This window comes from Orcinus orca, chromosome 12 (assembly GCF_937001465.1).
Source record: "Orcinus orca chromosome 12, mOrcOrc1.1, whole genome shotgun sequence".
Classification (NCBI taxonomy): Eukaryota; Metazoa; Chordata; class Mammalia; order Artiodactyla; family Delphinidae; genus Orcinus; species Orcinus orca.
This window is the reverse complement of record NC_064570.1, coordinates 81,751,478-81,774,630: the sequence shown is the minus strand read 5'-3', so window position 1 is coordinate 81,774,630 and position 23,153 is coordinate 81,751,478. Positions and strand designations below refer to the sequence as shown.

The 23,153-nt window shown below is 41.8% G+C and overlaps 1 protein-coding gene across 2 annotated transcripts in view; it reads right to left on the bottom strand.

Annotated features, from left to right (window-relative positions):
• COL9A1 (collagen type IX alpha 1 chain) overlaps positions 1 to 23,153 on the bottom strand; it is a 68,940-nt gene that overhangs the window by 12,048 nt on the left and 33,739 nt on the right. For both annotated transcript variants that reach the window (XM_049695431.1, XM_049695432.1), the window contains 15 exons: positions 22,789 to 22,842; positions 22,617 to 22,670; positions 22,440 to 22,493; positions 21,579 to 21,632; positions 20,508 to 20,552; positions 19,391 to 19,444; positions 19,233 to 19,286; positions 11,463 to 11,516; positions 10,779 to 10,850; positions 10,234 to 10,269; positions 9,502 to 9,546; positions 7,981 to 8,013; positions 4,793 to 4,939; positions 4,524 to 4,578; positions 2,904 to 3,092 (listed from right to left, as the gene is read on the bottom strand). In XM_049695431.1, the coding sequence (XP_049551388.1) occupies positions 2,904 to 3,092; positions 4,524 to 4,578; positions 4,793 to 4,939; positions 7,981 to 8,013; positions 9,502 to 9,546; positions 10,234 to 10,269; positions 10,779 to 10,850; positions 11,463 to 11,516; positions 19,233 to 19,286; positions 19,391 to 19,444; positions 20,508 to 20,552; positions 21,579 to 21,632; positions 22,440 to 22,493; positions 22,617 to 22,670; positions 22,789 to 22,842 (1,000 nt within the window). The remainder of the gene's footprint in view (positions 1 to 2,903; positions 3,093 to 4,523; positions 4,579 to 4,792; positions 4,940 to 7,980; positions 8,014 to 9,501; positions 9,547 to 10,233; positions 10,270 to 10,778; positions 10,851 to 11,462; positions 11,517 to 19,232; positions 19,287 to 19,390; positions 19,445 to 20,507; positions 20,553 to 21,578; positions 21,633 to 22,439; positions 22,494 to 22,616; positions 22,671 to 22,788; positions 22,843 to 23,153) is intronic.

Sequence of the window (23,153 nt, the reverse complement as noted above, 5' to 3'; positions counted from 1 at the left end):
ATCCTAAGTAAAGTGGACCCAGGGCCAGTCAGGTGCCTTTCGTGTTTCTGCTCAAGCGTCACATGAAATGAACACACAGCTCTAATGCGTTTGTGTAAAAGTGTGCAAAACATGTGGGTGAAAACCAAAAACTACACAAACATGATGGAAGCTTTCAGTACGGTCTGAGGCTTTTTTCTACTAGCTCCTGTTAAAAATGTTCCACTGTGTTTTTCAAAGTAACTTTTTAGGAAGAAAACAGTGATTTGATTAAGACATAGCCTGAACTGTTAAAAGCTTTAGTAAAACTTATTTGTTTTAATAAAACTTATCTACATAGGAATTTCTCTGGAAAAAGACCCTCAAAGCAACTCTATGGCAAACCAAGACGTCCACCATCCCTTCTTTGTTAAGCATGAAAACAAAAAAGCAACAGGTGACAATGAAACACGTCTCTTCTCTGATTGGTGGAACAGTTAAGTTTCAAATGGTGGAGTGCTTATTCTCAAGGAAAATTTGTTTTACTACCTTTGGGTAGTAGAACACTATGTGTTTTCTACTAAGTAGGGCTGCTAATGTATGTGGTGGACAAGAAAGGTCAAGTCCAATTACCTAAAACCATACATCTCCAAACGTATGACAGCAGCAACTGAAATAGAAAATCTGATTATTCCTTTCTGCCCACACCCCAAATCTTAAGAAGTAGAACTCGGAGGAGATGCTGCTTTAAAGGAACCCAATGCCAAGAAAGGTATGGAGGAGGGCGGGGCGAGAAAGCTCTTTAGAAAAAAGAAAAGAACTATCTCACTTCTAGATTATAGGCTATGTCATAAACACCGCAGAAAAAATACGAGGAAGCCCCTTATAACATCGAACTCTGCTTGATGAATGAACTTAGTGCCAGAGACACTTCTCAGGTTCCAAATATAGGAATATATTTTTCTTCCCTTCAAAATAAGGTTCACTGCTGGAGTCAACCCAGCGCAACCCAGACACAATTCCACACTGCGATTCCCAGCTTCCCGGAAAGTGTCCAGATCATGTCACCTTTGTTTCCAGAGCTTCTCAGCCCTGATTGCTTGTTCAGATAACCTGGGGAATATTTTCAAAGCCTGGGGCCTAGACCAAGTCAATCAAAATCTCTGGGCACGGGACCCAGACGTGAGCAGTGTTTAAAGCTCCTTGGGTCAGTCCCATGTGGAGCCCAGGCTGGAGAAGGCAGCCCTCGGCAGGCTCTCCTGGTGGAGCAAGTACACAGACATTTTCCTGTCTTAGGAAATAAGATGGGACTTCAGGAGCGGGCTCTTACTAACTCAAAGTCAAGATCAGCCCAAAATATGGAGACTTCCTTTTGGCCAGAGAAAACAGGGCTGTGATCCTCTTAGCCCTACAAGGTGGTCCTTCCCTGGGAAGGCGGGACCTTGCCTGTAGGGTAAGGACCACCCTACACTTGTGCATTTCCACTGCGGGCCCCTCTCCAGAGTTGCTGACTCGGGGGGTCTCTGGTGATGTTGATGCTGCAGGGACCACTCTTTCGGAACCGTTGTACTTTAGTTCACTTCAGTGAACTCACCAAGGCAGAGGAGTCATCCGTGGGCTGGGGCACAACAGGGCGAGCTCAGCCAGCAGTCCGCCCACAGCACGGAGTTCCCTAGAATGGTTTACGGAGCGAACGGGGCCCGACCACAGGGAGAGCACCTCCGCTACGGATTCCTGAATGCAAGCTCAAAGCAGGACCAAGATGAATGAATGGCTAAGGGGTTCTTTCAGAGAAGAGGTCCAGTTCTCTTTAAGGTGAACTCGGAGCTCTCTCCATATGATTTTGTCCAGCCTCCAAAAACATGAAAATCGTGCCAGGTTTACAGGAGGCCCCAATTAGGGCTCTTTTTTTTTTTTTTTTAACACACAGCTCTGCACATGCCAAAAAAACAAAAACAAAAAACGTAATTAACAACACTGTTCCAGCTGAGAGTGTCTGAACCAAACACATCAGGCATTCATCTACAGATCCCGAAAGGCATCTTGTTTGACCTCTGACCATTAGCACCATAATATTTATCCCTAATTGGAGCACCACTGCCTAAAAACAACAGTCCCTCTCTTGTTCCTGATGCCACATTTTTCTGAAGTTCCCCAGAGAGCTGTCAGTCACTCATCATGATGCAGAAACTCTGCACTTTTAGTCCCTTCTGTCGATTATCCCAGGCCCACCAGCCCCCATGCTGACATACTCACCTCATCTAGCAAACACCATCAGAGGCAGCCAGTTCTTCTGCAAATCCTGCAGAATACCTAACACACTCACAATCCTGCTGGCCTACAAAATACCGGTTTCCAGGGCTTAACTTGCTTTAAATAAAAGGAGAAGAAACAAACTCCCTCACACCCTCTCACATGTTAAATAAGGAATAAAGTTGTACCTCAGAGCCGAAAAAAAAAAACCCAGCAAAACTGATATCCAATGTCACTCTTTAAAAGAAGAGGGAGGCGGCTTTGATGCATGCTGTGATTTTTCTGATGTCCTGCTAACAAATTTTGTTACTTGAAGTAACAGATAACATTCAAGGGCCAGTTGCCATCTTAGAAGAGTTCTACAATGATATTAAGGTCTCAAAAAAAAAAAAAAACTTTAAAGATCCTTTACCAGATCCTGTAAAGTTTACCTTGAACTATGATTAAAGCAGTGTAACTGTAAAAGATTGGTACCACAAGTCAAGGGACCTTAATTCCGGTATTGGGTCTACTGTCATCACACACCAAGGCCAAGAAAATATCAAACGATAGTTTTCTAATCTTTACCGTCACCACAGTAAGAAAACAATCCGTCTTCTTGTCTCCTAGATACCTGGCACTTTAGGACAAGTGAATCCATCTGAAAAAAAGCCAGTGTGTGTTCCTGGTTCCACGTGGACAAAATGCCTTACCTTTCGCTCCCCTCAAACCAAGAGCCCCGGGGGGGCCCTTCATGCCCGGGAGGCCTCGAAGTCCCATCTGGCCTGGGAAACCGTTCTCTCCAGGGGGGCCTGGGGGACCAGGGGGGCCAGGCCGCCCGGGGAGGCCCGAGGCTCCAAAGTCCGGACGCTTGAGACTTGCAGCCATCTCAGCAAAATGCTCTAAAAGATAATAAACAGAACAGTCCCGATGAGTCAGAAATATGAAAGCGATTCGAACGAAAAAAGAACTATTTCAAGCGCCTTTTTTCTAAATGTGTCACCAGAGCTTCAAAACTGCTGGTGAGGCCTGAATAGAGCTGGGTCATTGTCCACGGGCTTTCTGCCAGGAGGTTTCACTGGTGCTGCTTTGTTCAGCCCTCCCTGGATGGACCCTGCTGCTCTGAGACAAGGGGATAAAAGACCTTAAACTTCAGGGCTGAGCGGTGTCCAAAGAGATGAGTGTGTCACCTGAACCTGGCTGGTTACCTGAAAACCCGGGACGAAAAGAAAGTGAGCTTCTCAACACAGGAAGAAGTGGACACCCAGAAGCTTCTCAAATGCAAGGACATTGTCCAGAATTAGTACTGAGATACCGTTTGAGACCTAGGCTCACGGTTTTAGTTTGAAGATATTAAGTAATATGAAATACCCTGAGGATTCATGACTTTCTATTAATTCTCCTTCTCAAAAGTTTTTTCACTCTTGGAAGAGACACCAGACATTAAAGAGAGCCTGCTTCTTAGAAATGGTCACTGCCTGTCTTAAAAACTCATAACTGTGTAGGCTCTTTCAGGAAGCATTAAATAGATTAAGAAACATCCACTAAAACCATGGAGAACAAAACATCTTCCCATTAAAATAGGGGAAATATTTTAGTGTAATTTTTTTTTTAATTTAGGGTGTGAAGGAGAAAATGAATTGGAAACACATTTCTCAACAAGATTTTTAAATTGTTCAAATGCAGGTATCCTAAGTTGGCCTTATTTAAGTGAGAGTTAACATAAAGTCATAATTTTCTCAACACTTAATGTTTAAACTGGAAATATCCTTTCAAGATAAGATGTCTGTGATATTGGTTTTCAAATATAGAGGGGACCATTTCATTCTGAAAAACTCTGTGATTCTACTAGACAAATTATACTATCTCCTGAACACACACAAGATGAGTGTTTCTTCATGAGAGAATTGGTCCCAACCAGAATCAAATAATAAACAGCAATCACCACAGGCTTCTTATGGGCAGAAGTCTGCCAGTTACTTCTCATATAATCTATAGAGAGAGCCTAGGTCAGTGCCAGGTACACACCAAGTGGTAGGATAGTAAGAGGGGAAAGAGCCTGAGAATTTGTGTTCCAAAGGGGGGAAAAAGGTGTCTGTATCTGTGTGTGTGTGTGTGTGTGTGTGTGTGTGCTTTCTTGTAAATTAACCACATTGGCAAAAAAAAAAAAAAAAAAAAAAATCCTGGCAAGCCCAGAAAGGTACTATTTTTCCTTGAGGCTATAAGCTATTGCACATGGAGACAAATTGTACAGAACAGACGTGAAATTACTAGTATTCAAAACCCCCCGCCTTTAAAGCACACAAAAAGTCAAGCGGCGATGATGTATTTACCTCGAATGACTCTCATGCAAACCTGCTTAATGTGCTGATCGGTGGGTGCTCTGCCCTGGGACAGAAAAGACAAAAGCCAGTTTGTACACAGAACCACAAAGAGGACATTGTTCAATGGTAAACCGACAGGCTGGGCAAGGAAACAGGTGGCTGGAACCAGAAGAGCTGGCCCCGTGCTGCTGAGGAGCTGAGGTCTGGCCCTACCCCCGCGCTCCCTGCCGTGGGATGGAGTCTCCAAAGGGAAACCCCAGGGGCTGCCCAGCACTCACGGGAGGGCCCTGGATCCCAGGCAGGCCGGTGGCGCCCTGTTCTCCCTGCACGCCTCGCGGGCCAGGGGGTCCTTGTGGTCCTTCCACCCCAGGAAGCCCCCGGCTTCCTTCGGGTCCCCTCAAGCCAGGCTCCCCGGGGCTACCTGCCTGGAACACAAGGGCACACTGTTAGTCCAGGCTAGACACAAGGAATGCGTCTGCTTCATGTTACTACAAGCGCTGCCATGAAATTGTGGGTTTACTTACGTTCTGTCTCCCAAGCCGTGTTTGCTCAGACCTTACAAAGCCTCAAGGTAAACACACGTAATGCCACACAGCAGCTCTCCAATCTCTTAGAATTCCAGTTCAAGTAAACGTTTTAAAGATCTTTCTTTGGGGTGTAGTTATTATTTCAAAATGTTAATGGGAAGAATATATTTTAAAACCACATTCTTCACACTTTAAGTCACTTCTAAGAGCACGTTAATTTTTAATAAAATGTGTTAACTTTTTCTGGCCACAGAAAGGCCACTGAGTTCACAAGACACGTCACCTTCTATATCACCAAAATAGAAAGCATAAAATAAAGATATTTCCAAGAACATAAGTTATTTAGCCTTTATAACATTCTTTGGAGAGTTTGAAGAAGCCAGATGTATCCAGGAATTATAAAATACTAACAGAAAACTAAATCAATGCATTTAAAATGCCAGAACAAGAAGAGTGAGTCCATAGTTTATCTAAGTATTGAGGAAGTTAAAAATCTAAACATTAAAGATGTTAAAAATAAACCAATTATTTCCTTGGCACAAAAGCATATACCAATTAAATTTTTCTTCTGAAAGCAGACCACTAAAAGCATCTTTAAAGTCCTCATCTACAAAAACTGCTTTAAAGAGAGACTAAATTAATTCACTTTTTCTTAAACTACCTCTGGTGGAATTTGTGGCAAAGTAGTTTCAGTGGACTGCTGTCTTCAGAGTAAAAACGAGAAGATAAATGCACAGGAGACATTGAGGGAACACCACTGCTCAAGATCTGAATGTTCATAAAGCATATGCAACATTTATCTAGGAAAAGCCAACTTGTTCAAAAGCTCAAATGTTTTAAACTGAAGAAATAAAGATGATGAAGCAAGGCTTTCACTAGACACATCTAAAGAAAGCTCACGGAGTGTGCTTTATACACAAAAAAATTGATACTCATCTTAGTCAACCTATCAAAATTGCCTCTATGAAGAAATTATGGCTTAAAAGATTTCCAGAGTCAGGGTCAAGGGGGAAAGCTAAGCACGTGTTATGGAACGAAGGTTGGGGAACTGTCGGGTGACTGGTATGCAAGACCATAGCAACTTCTAAAAAAACCCAGAGGAGAAGCCAAAATGAATTCACAATGCGCTAAAGAGCTGGTGGAAGACAAAGGAGGCCGAATCAGAGGGTATTACCTTGCTGGCAACATCTGAAATGTTGCTAGAACAAGGAGCAGGGCATTTTTGATGAAGAGATCAAGGGCCAACATGACCAGGACGTCACAAGGGCCCTGGGTCTTTGGGAAAGAATTCCTCACTTGAGGAGGGATACGCTGATGTAGAGACCAGCGTGCAGACCTCACCCCCTTACCAGCTTTGTCTCGCTGAAATCACTGAGAAAAGGAAAAGCTTTTCTGTTAGTAACTCTGTCCCCTGATTCTGGGACGGTGCACTTCAATTTCATCTGTATTACTTGGGTAATGTCAGGAAAGACGGGGTAGGAAGGGAGGTGATGAATCAAGAGCTAATTCCTCGTATTATATCCAAATTTAAATGAAATTAACTCATTTTCACACCTGCATTGTGCATCTACTTTTTTCTTTTATAACTTGAACTCTCACCTTTGAACATTACTGATTATTTCTAGACAGTGAAGGAGGATTTCCATTACCGAATTCTATCAAGGTTTACTCTTTACCTTGTTCTCAATCTTAAACGATTTCTGTCAAAGATTCTTAGGCATAAAGATGTTATTTGAAGCTTGAGACTGTCACATGGTGTTTAGAGGCAGTATGTAAACAGGTAAGATAATATAATGTAACAATTTCCATCTCAGTGCTGTGTGAAGAGCCCAGGGCAGGGCACTGTAACCAAGGCTGGGTGGGTCCTCCCGGAGAAAGCTGAGCGGAGGATGGGGCTAAAAGCTTAGGTAGGAGGTGCTATTCTAAGGAAAGAGAAAGAGTGTCCAGGACTAGAAGAAGTGCACAAGGCATTGAACAGCACGCGCCAAGCAAAAAGAACCACAGACAGATGACGTTCCAGAGAGGTCGGAGATGAGGCTGGTGAGGCTCATCGAAGGCTCTGCATACATTTGCTATGAGTCTGAATTATTCTACAAAATGTTATTCTTCAAGGGTTTTAAGCAGAGGAGGAATAGATAGTAGGCTTTATCTTCTCATCTAGATGACATTGGCTGTCACGAGGATAACACATTGGACCAGGACAGAGAGAAGTCAGGGGCGGGGATTCCAGAAACAAGAAGACTTGGAGATTCATGGAAACTGGTGATAGAAGCACTTGAGACTGAAGTCTGAGCTTCCTCCTTTCTGCTTGTATTATCTTAAATTTCTTATTTTATTAGATGTGTGTTCCTTTCAAATTAGCAAGCCATTCTAGATTTGCTATTAATTGTTTCTATAATTCTGAATACATCTAATCTCTAAGGACATCAGTTTCATTTCTGTAAAATGATAAATTGAATGAGATGGTTATTTTCTCGCTCTAATAATTATCTGTATTTTCTTAGGTATCGTGCCTATATCTTACTTTCCCAACGAGAACACACAGAAGATTAAGAAAATTGCTGAAATATTTGCAATGCTATGACTGACGATGAAATTCACTTATGGTCTTGTCACTGCAAAGCACAGGTCGGTTCTTATAAAATAAACCATTTGTGGAAGAAATTACGACGTATATTCAGTGAGCCACTTTAATATGAAAAAAAAAAAAACTTCCCTTAGACTGATTAGGTCGAAAGGCAGATCCATTTACACTGTTGTGAGGTTTTTTCTTTGGACTAATCCACTACTCAGAGAATAAATGTAGATGTTAATTTCCTTAAAGGTAAATCCTTTTAGAATTGAATTTTCTAGAATGCTTTCATAAAGCAGAGCATTGCATTTTCTACAGCTTTATTCATATTTTTATTTTTTATACCGTTACTGTTCATTATACTTACAGATCCCTTTGGGCCAGGTAATCCTATATCTCCCTAAATCAATAAAACAAAATTATATTAGAACAATGTTTACTAAAAACTCTAAAAAGCTTATCATGCTGCCAAACTCAATAGAAAACCATGAACAGAACCATGACACCACAGAAAAAAATTAGATTCACAATTGGGATTCTGGTCCCCTCCCAGCCTTTGGCTAACTTGTCTGTTAAATAATAGGGTTGAACCACAGCTCTCCAAGGCTGCATTCAGATTTAAAATGCTAGGTGTGGAGAACTGAAATGTGCAAGTCAAAAGACATTAAGCTAGCATGCTGTTATAAAACATAATAGACATTTAAACCAGATGACTTCATTTCTGTAACCCTAACAATATTTTTAAACTCAACCCCAAAAGTCTATCAAACCAAATATGCATGCTCTTATGCTTAAAAAAAAACCCTGACTATCTCCCACCACTAGTTCTAGGTATGAATTCGGCTCATCTTAGCACGTCAATGCATGTCCACTACAAAACAGGACGACTTAAAACATCCCCTTAAGGACCTCCCTGGAGGTCCAGTGGTTAAGACTCCACGCTTCCAATGCAGGGGGCACGGGTTCGATCCCTTGTAGGGGAGCTAAGATCCCACCAGCTGCACAGTGTGGCCAAAAATAAATACAAAAATTTAAAAATAAATAAATTAAAAAATAAAACATCCTCTTAGCTTATAAAATGAACAGTTTCAACAGAAAATAAAATTGAAATCCCCCTTTTTCTAATTTACTTAATAGTTAGGAAGATTTGCCTCATTCAGATGTTAACTGAAATCCTAAAACTCTGAATAAAACACTATCAGCATTTTCTCCTGTACTGAAAGCTCTCTGAAACTATCTTCTGAGAATTCTGTCACGCACACACCCCCCAAAGGACCAAGCATAAGTTTCCACACAAGGTCCTCTTACGTTGTGTCATAACCATAAAGGATGCGCCAGCAGACCTAGCAGTGCTGTGGAGGTGATGACTTGCTCTGCTCCCTGCCTTCATGGAGATCTAGCAGAAGGCTCCCCTGGACCTGGAATCACTTCTTTGGAGGGTCTTAGACTCCAAAAGGCCGTGGAGAATACCCACAGTCAAACTTGGGAGCCTCAATTCTCTAACTACAATAATCTATAATACAAACTATAATAAAGCTTTAATTTCGTTTCCGTGATGGGCACTATTCGTAGACTTGTCTACAGCCACCTAAGAATCACCTTGAATGTCTACATGGAAAACCACAAGAAAACATGCCCTCCATAGGGAACGCTTTGTCCTCCCAACACGTAAGGCCACGTCTATCGATGTTGCTGTGTTTCCCCTCCACTTTACTTGATCTTGGGTGCGATTCTCGAGGGTTGTTTTTTAGCTTATGTAAGAAACATATTACCTTTAAAGAAGTCAGCAAGGATAGCAAGGTCAGAGAAAAGAAAAAGTACATATGTTTCTAATACAGTCCAAAATCAGTGAGTCTCCATCAATAACCAGAAAAAAAAAGGGTCTTACCAGTTCACCCCTTCCTCCCAGTTCTCCCTCTTCACCAGAGGCACCCTAAAAGTTAAAATCACATTTTTTAAGTTCTTAGTTCCTTGGCTCAATTTTAACCAGTCAACATTGAGAAGTATTCAAAAGTCCCTGCGGTGCCCCCAAGATCATGCAGAAATATGAAATGATCTCAGTGGTTTTCCTATCTAGCTGTCAGAGGCTTGTCCAACCCAGAAAACAGCCCAGAGAAAAGCCAGAAGGTGAAGTTGAGTTTCTGCTAAAGGTAAGGATTAATGACTATATCCACCAATTTTATAATTAGGTAATATTTAAAAAGGGTTCCTAGAGTTGAGAAACAAACAAACAAACAAACAAAAAAACACCAGGGCAAGGACTAACTCTAATTCACATGCATTGTTTATTTGCTAAGGTCTTGGTAAAGAAAAAACAAAACATTATGATGCGGCTATGGAAGGCCTCATCAGACTGGAGTAAAGCAATCTGTTGCGTAAGAGAGACAGGGCCATTCTTTTCAAAGGAAGGACAATGTGTATTCTTGAAGGCAGAGCCATCATTCGCTCTGGCTTATTAAAATGGTAGATAAGGCTACAGACCAAATTAAACCCTGCGTTTCACTCACTGTGAAGTACATTGAGCCTCCACATTTTACCCACACCGCAGGTCAGCCAGTGCCCCCTGCTGGTAAGGCACATTAATGCACATTAAGCGCTGCATTTCACACATGGCACCTACCTGTTCACCCTTTGGACCAGGTTCACCAACTACGCCCTGTAATGAAAAAAATATACTTTTTCAGTGTTTTGAGGTTTTTAACTATATAATTTCAAAACGAACCAACTCCCTTTACTGGGCTGATGAATAGGAACAAGTATGAATAATCCTCATCACCTCACCACCTAGAAAGAGTCAGGTCAGACCTGGAGAAACTGACAGCTGTCCAAAAAAGTCACTGGCAACCTGAAGTGTCCTCTGATCACATCCATGTAAAATGTAACTAGTAGGACTGGAAGTTTAGAACTAAATAGGATGTGTGATTACAGCTGAAATGTTTACTTTACTCAGCTTTTATTTTTCCCTTCTGATAAATTACTATATTAATAGATTTTTTTTGTTGTTTCTTAATCTCAACTCTCAGTAATTTAAGATATCTTTCTTGATAGCTCTCTATGGTCATTTCTAGAAAAATGCTCCATTGGGCCAAAAGCGACCTTGGTTTCTCAACATAGTAGAAATCACCCTTCCAAATAAGGAACTTTCTGGACAGCTAGGTATCTTACCCTGTCACCTTTCATTCCAGGAAGTCCAGGGGGGCCAGGCAAGCCGGGGAAGCCAGGTCTGCCGAGAGAACCCTGAAAGACAAACACAGAGTCCCCAGAACCACTGCTACTGCAACACTGAAAGCACATAAGCCAGACACAACCTTGGGTGTGTGGACTCCTGTCTAGAATAAATGTGCTCTGTTGGTTTAACTCTGCTTCTCGAATTTGTCACTCTCCCAACTCCCAGGAGAAGAGAGCCAGTCCCCCCCCACCCCGGACTCCATCCCACCTCTGAGGTCCCCAGTTCCAGGGCTAGCACCCCTTCCCAACAGTGGGCTCTTTGAGCTGAGTCCCCGCCTCGCTGGCTGTGTAAACAAGCACGGCTGGAGATGTAAAAGGGCGGCATTCACGCACTTGCTCTCCAAGTCCAAGAACAACCAGGAGCCAAATGTAGCACTTTGTATCTCTCCCAGTTTTCAAATAAATGCTACAAGCCACACTGATTAAAATACCCTTTAAGGGTCTCCTAGATTTAATTCGAAATTCCTCATTTACATTTTCACACATTCACATAGGAATAGAAATCAAGTACGGATGATGCAATTACCCTTTGTAAATTATTTTTCTCTCCTTGCTTCTTTTAAAAAACGTATTGTGCTTTGTATGAAGCAAATAAACTGCGGGACCAGAACTATTACTTACCAGTTTACCTGGTAGTCCAGGGGGTCCTACTGGTCCTTCTTCACCTCTACTGCCCTAGAAACACACAAACATGATGGTCAACCAGACAGTCTGCCGAAATGCAAATGTTTAATCACTATTTCAATGAAGTAACATGCTACCTAGGTTTTTGTTTAAATATAAAGGTCACCAAAGTATTCTCCCCATCTTCAACTGAAGGCAGAGACCTTTATATTAAATGCCTGCAGCCTCGTCAGTGTTCATCCCGAGTTCTAACAGTCCTAACGCTGTTCGTTGTGAATACAGACTGTTCGATGGACATGATACCTGATACATCTACAAGAAATGGCAATTAGGAATTTTCAGCATCTACTTCACCATCCAAATTAGATTATGGTGACTTGCGTACATGCTTTATCCTCTCATTTAGACTACATGTTCTTGAGGTATAGGTATAGTAAAATTTTGAATTCCACATAAATGTGTAAAACACAGAGTAAATTTCAGGTCTACAGTACATTTTAAAGCAGCATCTGGCAAGTGATCTTGAACCTCGAAAGAGTGAAAAAGACACAGGACAGAGATGTTCGCCTTCAAATTACTACTGTAACTTCAAAAAGACATAAATAGTAGAAATGTATAAAGTTTCTGAAAAAGTCTTTGTTCTACTCATTCTAAACATGTCTTAAAAGATTACATAGACTTTAGAAAGTACAATTTATAATGTAGATACACCAAAAGCAACACTCTCGTTTCATTTTGTGAGCCAATATCAATTTATTTGAAACTGGAAGCCCTTTGAGAAAAGGAAACACCACGAACTCTTCAGTTTCTTTCTCTGAGAACTTCATACACTTTAATGCAGTCTGACAAAAGCTTGTTTCATTTCTAACTCAAGTTCCACTAAGCTGATCACTGAGGTTGCTGGATAAATAATCACATTTCCTGGATGGTGTACACAAAATGAAGGCAGTCTTTTGAGTTTGTTTTTCTTTCAAATGACATGACAACTTCATATTAATGTTTAATATTTATAAGTGCTTCTGATAAGATTATCCTGATCTGACCCATATGTTATTCATTCATCTATAAAAAGAACAAAATGTCAAGGTCTATAAACCTTCTGCATTTTCAGTTGCTCTAGAGGACTGAGAATTGTATACCAAATTACAAGTCTCTAGCTATAATTTCACATGACTTACAGGTGATTTAAACAAAATACTCGTAAATGCTTTTCAAAAACTTTTATATAAATGTTCTGTCTAATGCATGAGTTTGAATAATACATTGGTACGTAACGCTTGTGAGCAGCTTGGAAGACAGAAGCAGTGCCCCATGTGGACGGATGTTAGAAGGATATGTTGATAAATCAGGTGAAAACCAGCCCTTACGAGAGATTCTTCTATGTGTCTCTACACATAAAGATGGGGTTTCACTCCATTAATACGACCCAGTACTTCCAAGTTCAAGATACATTTTCTTCAGTACATCTGCTCTGCTGGCATTTTCAAATTATTTCTGAACTGCATCCTGATTGAGATCCTAAATGTCATTGAGCTAAAATGACTTTAATTCACAGAACGATTAACAGTCATTGGTGGGAAACATAATTAATCGTGTCAGAAAGGGAAAGCAAAGTTCTCGACACAACCTCAAGTATTCATGTCTAAATAAATGAACCATTATGCCATCTTATCCAAAACAAAGATGATTAATATACTCTTTTCCTCTTCCACAAACCAAAAGGCTAAATGAAAATAAAGGACTCTATAACCTTTCATTTACTTTTGGAGAGATTAATTATCTTTTCAGTCAAAGACAAAGATTTTCTCTGCTGGAATCTTATTTTCTCTGTCTTTCATGAGCTCTCATTATTCAGTTCAGAAGTCTTTTCCAAGCCCCGGCAGCCCTTGGTAATACCTACGAACGGCTCAGAACCCAGTCTACACAGCCTGCTCTGCTGACCTATAGCCATGACAGGGCAACACATGTAGGACCAGGGGAGGGATGGGTGAAATTACGGGCATTCACTTTTCTGTCCCTGCACAAATAGACAGCGTGTGGGTCCTCATTTTCATTTCACGTCTAGCTTATAAATCCTTGGCTATTCTGAACTTAGGTATTTCTATAGAAATCATCCCACTGTGCGAGAAGGTAATGTTTATTTTCACAAGGACCAAACAGCTACCAAAAAAAAAAAAAAGAAAGGGCAAGATTTTCTCATGGCCATTCTTATGACTTCTATGTGTTCTAAAAACATGCATATTCTTCCTCTGAGTTCTTTAATTTCACCTGTAGCTAAGATGAACATGAGAAATTGAGATATAAATAGTAATCTCTAAAAAAAAACACAGGTTAAACTAAATACATCCTGCAGGGAGCAATTCACCCTAACCTGGTAACAACAAGAGTGCTAAAAAAATGATAAATCTCTTCTGTTTCAACAGCTATGGTGAAACCACATTCTCAGATGTGGGCCAGGGAGGCTGGTGGGGAAATGGCTCTTCTGTCCCGTGGCTGATATTTACAAACCTCTTGACAGAAGTTATGGGTTTTAACAAGAGAATTGGAAGGAACCAGAGAAAAAGGCAACATCCTACCACTGAAAATGCGAAGACCATAAGAAAATGCTCTATTTTTCTCTTGGGTGCTCTGTGCCACCATATTTATCTCCAACATGTTAAGACACATCTTCCAATTTGTCTCTATCTAAGAAGCCAATCAAGGCTTAAAGAAAAAAAAAGATGCAGACCCTCTACCAATGATTCCGAACCCTGGCTGTGCATCAGAGTCCCCTGAGGAGGTTTGAGAAATATATTTCACTGGTGTCTTCACCACCCCACCTCCCCTCTCCCCTCCACATTCCACCCCTCTCCCCCAGGTCCTGATTCTGTAGGTCTGGGGTAAGACCCAGGAAATTACTGGGGCTTGTGTTCTGTTCATTTGTCTTCACCAGCTTGACTTAGATTCTTGTTAAATGCTCACTGCGAAAGCTCCATAAATACTAAAATTTGCTAAATGTGTTTTGTGCCGTTAGAATTTGCCAGGCTAACTTCAAATAAAAACATGCAGCGGGGCTTCCCTGGTGGCGCAGTGGTTGAGAGTCCGCCTGCCGATGCAGGGGATGTGGGTTCGTGCCCCGGTCTGGGAAGATCCCACATGCCGCGGAGCGGCTAAGCCCGTGAGCCATGGCCACTGAACCTGCGCGTCCGGAGCCTGTGCTCCGCAACGGGAGAGGCCACAACAGTGAGAGGCCCGCGTACCGCAAAAAAAAAAAAAAAAAAAAAAAAAAAAAAAAAAAAACATGCAGCGGAACCTTGACGTTGGAGGCATTAGAGGGTGGAGATGGGGACCTGGACACTAAGCCCCAAGGCCAGGTCTGAAGTTTGGCTCCGCCAGGCACCAGCTGACTCCAGGCAGGCAACCCAACCCCTGTGTGCCTCCGTCTCCTCATCTGTAAAATGGGCTTTGGGGAGGATTGAATAGATACATGAAGTACTTAGAACAACGTCCAGCTCATAGTAAGCACTGCAGACGTGCTAGTTATTATGTTTATCCAAGGAATAAAGACATCAGTCAAAATGATGGTTTTCAATCAGATGTTCCATTAAATGTTCTTTTCACTTCAAATCTTCCAAATTTCTTTAAAAGCATGAGTTATGCTTGGAAAAAACAAGTCTTTAGTCCTCATTTCTCGAGTTTCTGTCAGATCACTAAGAAGGCACCTTTTTTATAAAGAAATCCTAGCAGCTATTTTGTAAAACTCATTTTAATAAATCCAAATACTTCAATATGGAAGTCTCCCTTTCAAAATGGAACTATTAGACTTCTAAAATACCACCGAAAAATGCATTTTATCATACTTGGGTTGTCATAATTATTTTACCAAAAAAATGGACTTTACTCCACCGTGCTCTAGATTGTGGTGGTGGTTGTATTTGCCTGATAACCCCAAGTGCTAACTAGCTGAAGAACAAACATTATCCTTAGTACCTTGCCAGTTTCAGAACTGGGAGATTATAAATCACTCTACTCAGTCTAGTATACACTAAATTCCTCTTTCTGGCAAAAAGGATGTTCAACCCAGAAGATGAGTTATGATTGCTAAAGACTGCTGCTTTTACAAACCCATTTTCATATTACATTGGCAGATCATATTAGTCCTACTACAGGGATGATTTTTAGGCTTGCCACAGAAATATTTTTTAAGAGTCATTCAATTTTACAACATTGTGTACTTTGTATTTCTCTCCAGTGTAGGTTTAAAGATCCCCTCACACAGAAGCAGATGACAATCTGTTTACACGATAACCATCACAGCTGCTTCACGAAGTGTTGACTGGGAGAATATTCCAGAGTCTGATGGGGTAGGAAGGTAGCTTAGGTCACTCAACTGCACAGCATGTGGGACCTCTGTGCTGAAGCTGCTGGTGATGGGGTCAGGTTAGAAGGCTTCAAGAGAGAGGAGACAGACTTCCACATTCCACGAGTGTAGAGTCTTCAGAAAACTGGGGGTAGATGAAATCACGAGAGCAGAGCAAACACAACGCACTCAACAAAAGCCCTGGCAAGTTCTGGGAAGCCTGGAAGAGGAAGCCGGACCGGAGCGACTACACGTAGGACCAAATCAGAGGCCCCAGCCACCTGCTGGCTCTAAACCAGGAGTCACCCAGACGCATGTGTAAACACAGGGGAATGTGACAGAGAAAGCCGGACGCACAAGCCAAGTGGTAAAGATACGTGCTCATACGTAATCCCTAGAGATGCCAAAACTCCAATATTTTTTGCCGTGGCGTTGGCGAAAGTTGACGGAACAACGGTGAGGAAAGGGGAGAATTTAATTTCAAAGACAGACTACGGTTAACCTTGATTCTTCCACAGGACACATTAGAAATAGGTTTCATTCCTTCTGCTCAGCTTCTCAATTTAAGATTTGCAGGAAGAACTGATCAAACTTGTGGGGAATAGGTGACAGTGTGTGAATGTACCAAGAAAATGAATTTAATGATGGAAAATGAAAGAACAAATGTATCTTTCAGTAAGTACATTTGGTGTAAAAACTCTGATCCAGAACTATAATATTTATAACCACACATGATACTCTTCTGAAAAATTTATAGTAGGTGAAAAGTCAATCATGAACAGAGGCAGCATAGCAAGATTTACTGTACCTCCCATCCAATGCATTTCAAGGAATATTTATTGAGCACGACCTTACGGCAGGCCCCGAGGAAAGAGATGTAGGGAACACAAATGTGGATCAGACGTGTTCCTGACTTCCTGCAGTTTCCACACCACAGGGCAAAAAGGGACCAAGGGTTACAGGTTCAGAATAAGGAGAGATCACTTCTATCTGGGGGGTAGGGCGTCATCAGAGATGGTTCCATTGTAGAATTAACACTTCAATTGTATCTAGGAGGGCACATGGGATGTCCAGTCAGAAATAGAGGAAAAAGCCATCTCAGCTGCAGGGCATCACAAAGAAAACGGGCAGCCTGAGAAGTGCAGAGAGTGTTTGGGAATTAGCATGAAGTCTAGCTTGGCTGGAACACAGGCTCTTAGCAAGGCAGAAATGGGAAGTAAAACTAGGGGATAAACAGACAGTTTAGGATTTCAGGCTTTCCTTTATTGTCAGTGGAAATCCACTGAAGATTTTTAAATGAAGACGAGAAATGAAGACCAGTATGGAGGCACGTGCAGACTTGGAGCCCTACCGTTCCCCAGGCATTTACGTTTGTCACCAGGACTGCGGGGACACTGCTGGAGTTCTAGATGCAGGACACCCTGCGGTGTGCAAGAGTCCTGGAGAACGGAGAGCTATCCCAGCCAGAATACTGAGAGTACCCTGCTGCGAGCCGCAGCAGAAGGAAAGATGGGAGCAGGGAAGGCAAATCAGGAAATGACTGCAACCATCAAGCAGCAGTGAACCACCTGAGCCAGGGGGTGGACGTGGGTTCAGAAAGAAGAGTCAGACAGGAGGCTTTAGAGAGGACGTGGTAGGATGAGCAGGTCCACCTGGGGGCAGGAACGTGATGGAGAAGAAGCACCAAGGCTTTGAGCCTCGGTGACGGCAACAGTGGGAAGAACGCGGACGCTTGCAGAAACTAACAAGCAAAACCGGAATCAGGCCCCAAACCCTGCGCAGGCATAACTTCCTCGGATCCGCCGCCCTCCCGTGAGCGAAGTCAACACCGCCTCCACCGCACGCCATCGCTGCCGAAGGCCGGCCTCGAGTCCTGAGCTGGGGATGGGCCGAGCCCACTGCACCCGTAAGGCTTGTGCTCTGTGCCTGGTCCTGCCGTCAGCAGGGGGACCTACAACTGTACTGCTTTCTGCTCTATAACGTGAGTACGAGATGAAATAGGCAATTTTCTCAAAGCTCCAGCGCCCTTCCTCCACACCGATCAGTCTTTCTGTTGCTTCAGAAATAGGATCCAGCTATGACCTCACTGCTCTGACAGTCAGTCGAGGGAAAGTATTGGACACCGCCTGGTACAGGTCAGCTGACGGACAGCGGTGAGAAGTGGGAAAACTCCACGCTCCACTCTCATATCGCGAGACACCTGGGATATTTCACTGTTCCAAAGCGTGAAAATCCTCACTCAACATACTCAAGAGACGCTCTTTAAAAAGTAACAATGATATTTGGGAACGTTTCTGTGTTCTCACTTGGAGTTCTTTGTGTTACCCAGCAGGCTTTGAAGATAAGAACTTAAAATCAAGACCCGGGAGAATTTTTTTAAAGTTAAGTTTGAGTGCATCATGTTTCATTTCCAAATCAGTTTCTCTCTAAGGGTTAAAGTGTATCTAGTGAGAAAATATACATAGCTATATTTGCTGCAAAATAGACACATTTATAAATTCACACTAAAAGAAGTCTGGCAGGTTCTCAAAAGATTAAAATAGAGTTATCACACGATCCCCTCGTAGGTATGTACTCAAGTGAAATGAAACAGGTCAACACAAAAACTTGTAGAGAAACGTCCACAGCAGCATTAATCATAATGGCCGAAAAGTGGAAACAGCCCCCATGCCCATCGATGCATGAATGGATGAATAAAACGTGGTACATCCATACAATTGAATACTATTTGGCAATAAAAAGGAATGAAGTACTGATACATGGTACAGCATAGCAGAACCTTGAAACATTATGCTAAGTGAGAGAAGCCAATCATTAAAAACCCCACATACTGCATGATTCCATTTATGTGAAATTTCCAGAAGGGGCAAATCTACAGAAAGTGGATGAGTGGTTTCCTAGGTTTGAGAGGACTGGGTGGGGGCGGGGAAATGTTGAATTGCAAGTGGATCTAGAGTTTCTTTTTGAGGTGATGAAAATGTTTTAAAGTGGACTGTGGTGACGATTGCACAATTCTGCAAATGTACTAAAACTCAGTGGATTGTATATTTAAATGGGTGAATTATATAGTATGTGAATTATACCTCAATAAAGTTGTTTTTTTTAATCACAGTAAAATATTTCCTACATCATGGGATGAGAGCAGAAAGGGTCAGCGTGTTTTTTTTTGAATACTTCATTTTTGTTTCTACTTTCTAGGGGAAAAAAAGCATATTGTATATCTAAGTAGCATTCCTGTTCCATTGTTTATCTGGATTCTCACATGTTAAAACGTCAGAAGGCATTCCTGGATGAGTTAGTGGATGAATGAATAAAGGAAGGAAGGAAGGGAGGGAGGGAGGGAGGGAGGGAGGGAGAGGCAGGAAGGAAGACCCAGCAAAGCCTGGGGAAGGCACTTTGGGAGGGGTCCACAGAAAAGGAATACTCACAGGGAGGCCCCGAGGTCCTCGGGGTCCCACCTCTCCTGGTGGCCCCTGGCGGCCCTGTTATAAGGAAGGCAGGTAAAGAAAAAGTTAAACTCCCTAATCCTTTGCTTAGTGATTACAACAGGTTACAAGGTATGAAAAGGTAACCTATGGCAACTTACCGGTTTGCCTGAATTCCCCAGTTGACCGGGCTTCCCTGGAGCACCTGTGTTACCCTGAAGGTAAAATACAACATTTAGAGTAATTCAGGCAGTAAATAAGCATAATGATCAACCTGTCTTACCCAGACTGGGTATTTCTTACACTTAAATAGCGTTACTTTCCTGATTTTACATTGAGATGTAAACTCTCTTTCTTGGTGGGTACATCCAAGTTCTTTAGAATTAGATTAGGATACTGTTTTGTCACTTCCAGAGGCATAATATAGAGGTCAAAAATGTTTAAAAGCGAAGGTCAGATGTCCAAAAATGAAGGTCTTTAGACAGACAAGAATACGAGAGGATTTTTCTTTCTTTACAATATGAATTGTATATGTCTTTCTTCATCATTTCTACCTCTAATACAGTTCCTGGAGCCTTTTTATTGATACCTGACGTGGACACCATTAAAATTGTGAAAGATCGTGCCAACATGAGGAAATAAGGGGTGCGCCAGGAAGCTCCAGGGAAAGCAGGTGTCTGGGATCCCACCCACCATCAGTGGCTCATGGTCTGCTTACTAGGACACATCTCTGCTCAAGACTCCATGAGCCACTACGATCGGAGGCCTGGAGCCGTGTAATCTAACAGTAATCAATTTCTACGTTATTCACAGTTTATCTATTTTATTTAAAGTAACGCTATATTTTATCCCTTTAACTTTTTCTTTCAACTGTTGTTCTTAAGTGCTCGAATATAAGCACTTAAAACTGATCATTATGTGAACAAAATGCTTAATATCTTTTAGCTTAAGATAAATCATCTTAATAATATGCACTGACATTTTCTATGGCTTAATATCGTCCTCCTAGTAAATCGTAAAGAGCAACCAAACTTTCTCTGTTTTACACTGGCAGAGGATGACTCTTTCAAGAAGGTAGTCTGATCAGCAATGCTTTGTCAAAGTACTATTTCTGCAACTGGGAAAGAGATTAGCTTCTGAAGCCTTAAGCCCTTTTTGATTTCTCCTTAAGGTCAAACATAAAATAAAAGGCAGGTTGGAAATATATAAAATGATACATAAAATATATTAGTAAAAGAATAAAGAAATAGAGAAAAATATTAATTACAAAGTTTTTACCTTTTCACCGGCAACACCCTTTGCGCCAGGAATTCCAGGTATACCCTGAAAGCACGCACAGAGAACTTAGGTTTAATCACCTCCTCCGAGAATCCGTGAGATGCCAAGCCCACTGCGTACTGCCGAGGGGCTGGGGGCTTCGTGACAACCTCAAAGCTTTAGAGGGAGATTCTTCCTAGTTCCCCAGTTTGAACAGTTATAGACCTACCCACAGTGGAGAAGGCAACTTTACTGTAACTGGCTTGTTATGTCTGAATACCCTTAGAGCAAATTCTAGCTCTAAACTAAAGTTACTTCTCAAGGATGAACTTCCAAATTAGAATCCTATTTTCAGATCAACAGGAGCTCTTCCTGGCATGATTTCATGTGTGGAATACAAAGCAGGGACCTATCAAAAACAAAAGCCTTAAGTAGAAAAAGAGAATGGCAGGAGAATGCCGGGTCTGAGATCTGGTGCCACTGGGAGGCCTGATTTCTCTGATTATTTTAAGGTGTCAGATACCGTAATAAACCGAGGGCAGCCCTCATCATTGCCAAGTATCCCTTTTAACTTGAAATACTTGCCTCCAAAGGGCCAAGAATACACGTGGTACAACCCACGTGAACTTCCAGCCACATTAATGCAGGAAAACACCAATTTGAATAATTCAAAATAGCACACGATCAAACAATGAAATCTTATTATCTCACATCGTTCCCTGAACATCCTCTCAACCTCTTATGGCTCAACCCTGGTACAAGAGCTTCGGAACTGGTTAAAAGTAGGAGGAAGTATAAAGCCTGGACCACAGCTCAGGGTTAGTGAAACGACATAAGGAAGGTTTAGTGAACTCTAGAGAGAGGAGGGATGCAAAATATAAAGTTAAAGCTCAGGGTGGTTACCAGAGAAATAACTAGTTATTCAGAGAAAAAGTACAGAAATGTCAATGTAAAACTGTAAAGATATAAAATGAAAGCATCATTTCTTCTCCAGAACTTATCAAATTACATACAAAACATGTTTCTCCCCCAAGTGCATATCTTCAAAATATGTATATAAACCAATCAACATTTAAATACTCAAATACTTACAGGTAACCCCTGCAACCCTGCTTCCCCAGGAGGTCCAGGTTTCCCTAGTTCACCCTGAAAAAAATTTTTGTTGAATCTGTATGAACTGCCGTCCTTCTTTTAAGAAAAGGAAAGACCAAGACCTTCTAAGTAAAAGGAGTATCCGCACAGCTGACCTTACTTGCACTTTTATAGCATGACCCAGTTCGGGGCGGGGAGATGGGATAGGACTTAGGACAGAAATGCAATCAAAATACATAATTTCCTTCTGCCTACTTTCATCAATGGGGCAATTTTACTGACTTTCTGAAACCAAGCAAACAAACATTCTATTCTAATAATTTTTTTTTATTGAAGTGTGGTTGATTTAGAATGTGGTGTTAATTTCTGCTGTACAGAAAAGTGACTCAGCTATACACACAGATACCTTCTTTTCATTATTCTTTTCCATTATGGTTTATCTCAGGACACTGGATATAGTTCCTTGTGCTGTACAGTAGGACCTTGTTGTTTATCCATCCTATATATAATAGTTTGCATTTGCTGATCCCAACCTCCCAGTCTGTCCCTCCTCAGACTCCTCCCCCTTGGCAACCACAAGTCTGTTCTCTATGTCTGTGAGTCTGTTTTGTGTTTTGCAGATAGGTTCATCTGTGCCATGTTTCAAATTCCACTTGTAATTGACATCATATGGTATTTGTCTTTCTCTTTCTGACTTCTAATAAGTATCTTGAACTGACACTTGATTAAAAAATTAGAAGGAGGAAAAAAGCCAAAACCAGCTCCATAAAAGTCCCAGTGACGTAGTAATGGAAACCCTGTGCTTGGCTGGCCCCCGGGCAGGGACGACTCCACCACCTTTAGACTAAACCACACAGCTACCTTTGTTCCCGGCATTCCAGGTATCCCGTCCCGGCCGTCCACACCTGGCAAGCCCTAAAGACGCACAAAGAAACACAGTGTCTCTTAGAAACACATTCTTCTTCCCTTCATCACTTTCTAAAGTTTTATTAAAATAAGCACTTTGAAAAATGGGCTTGATGACTACAGCTCACGTACCGTGTCGCCCTTGGGCCCAGGGAGACCAGGAATTCCTCGAGAACCTTGAGCCCCCTGCAGGATAGAAGGGAGAAGACAGACAAGACAATCAATTACCACGTGTACTTAGGTCACATCAAAGAGACCAGCACAACCTGCATGCTCGCGGTGATGAACGCGAATTCGAACTCACTCTGTCTCCCTTGGGACCTGTTTCTCCTAGAGGTCCTCGCCGCCCTTGATCACCCTGTATGAAAATAAAATTGCGTTTAAGTAAACCAAAGTAACTTTTTGATAGACTTTCGAAATTATAAAACACCATCTACGTTACCTTACTATTGCCCTTTCATCCCAATGGCTTTGCTCTATCATGGATGCCTCAAGAAATCTTTTTATAAAAATTATATGGTCCTCAAAATTGATATTACCATAAAGATAATTGACACGTACATGTCTATTGATTTCATTGTCAAAGCATAATGCTCTGTGCTCTTTGGATGAATAAGTATAATAAAATTAAGGTCCGCACTGCAGGTAACCTTGACATCCGTAACTATA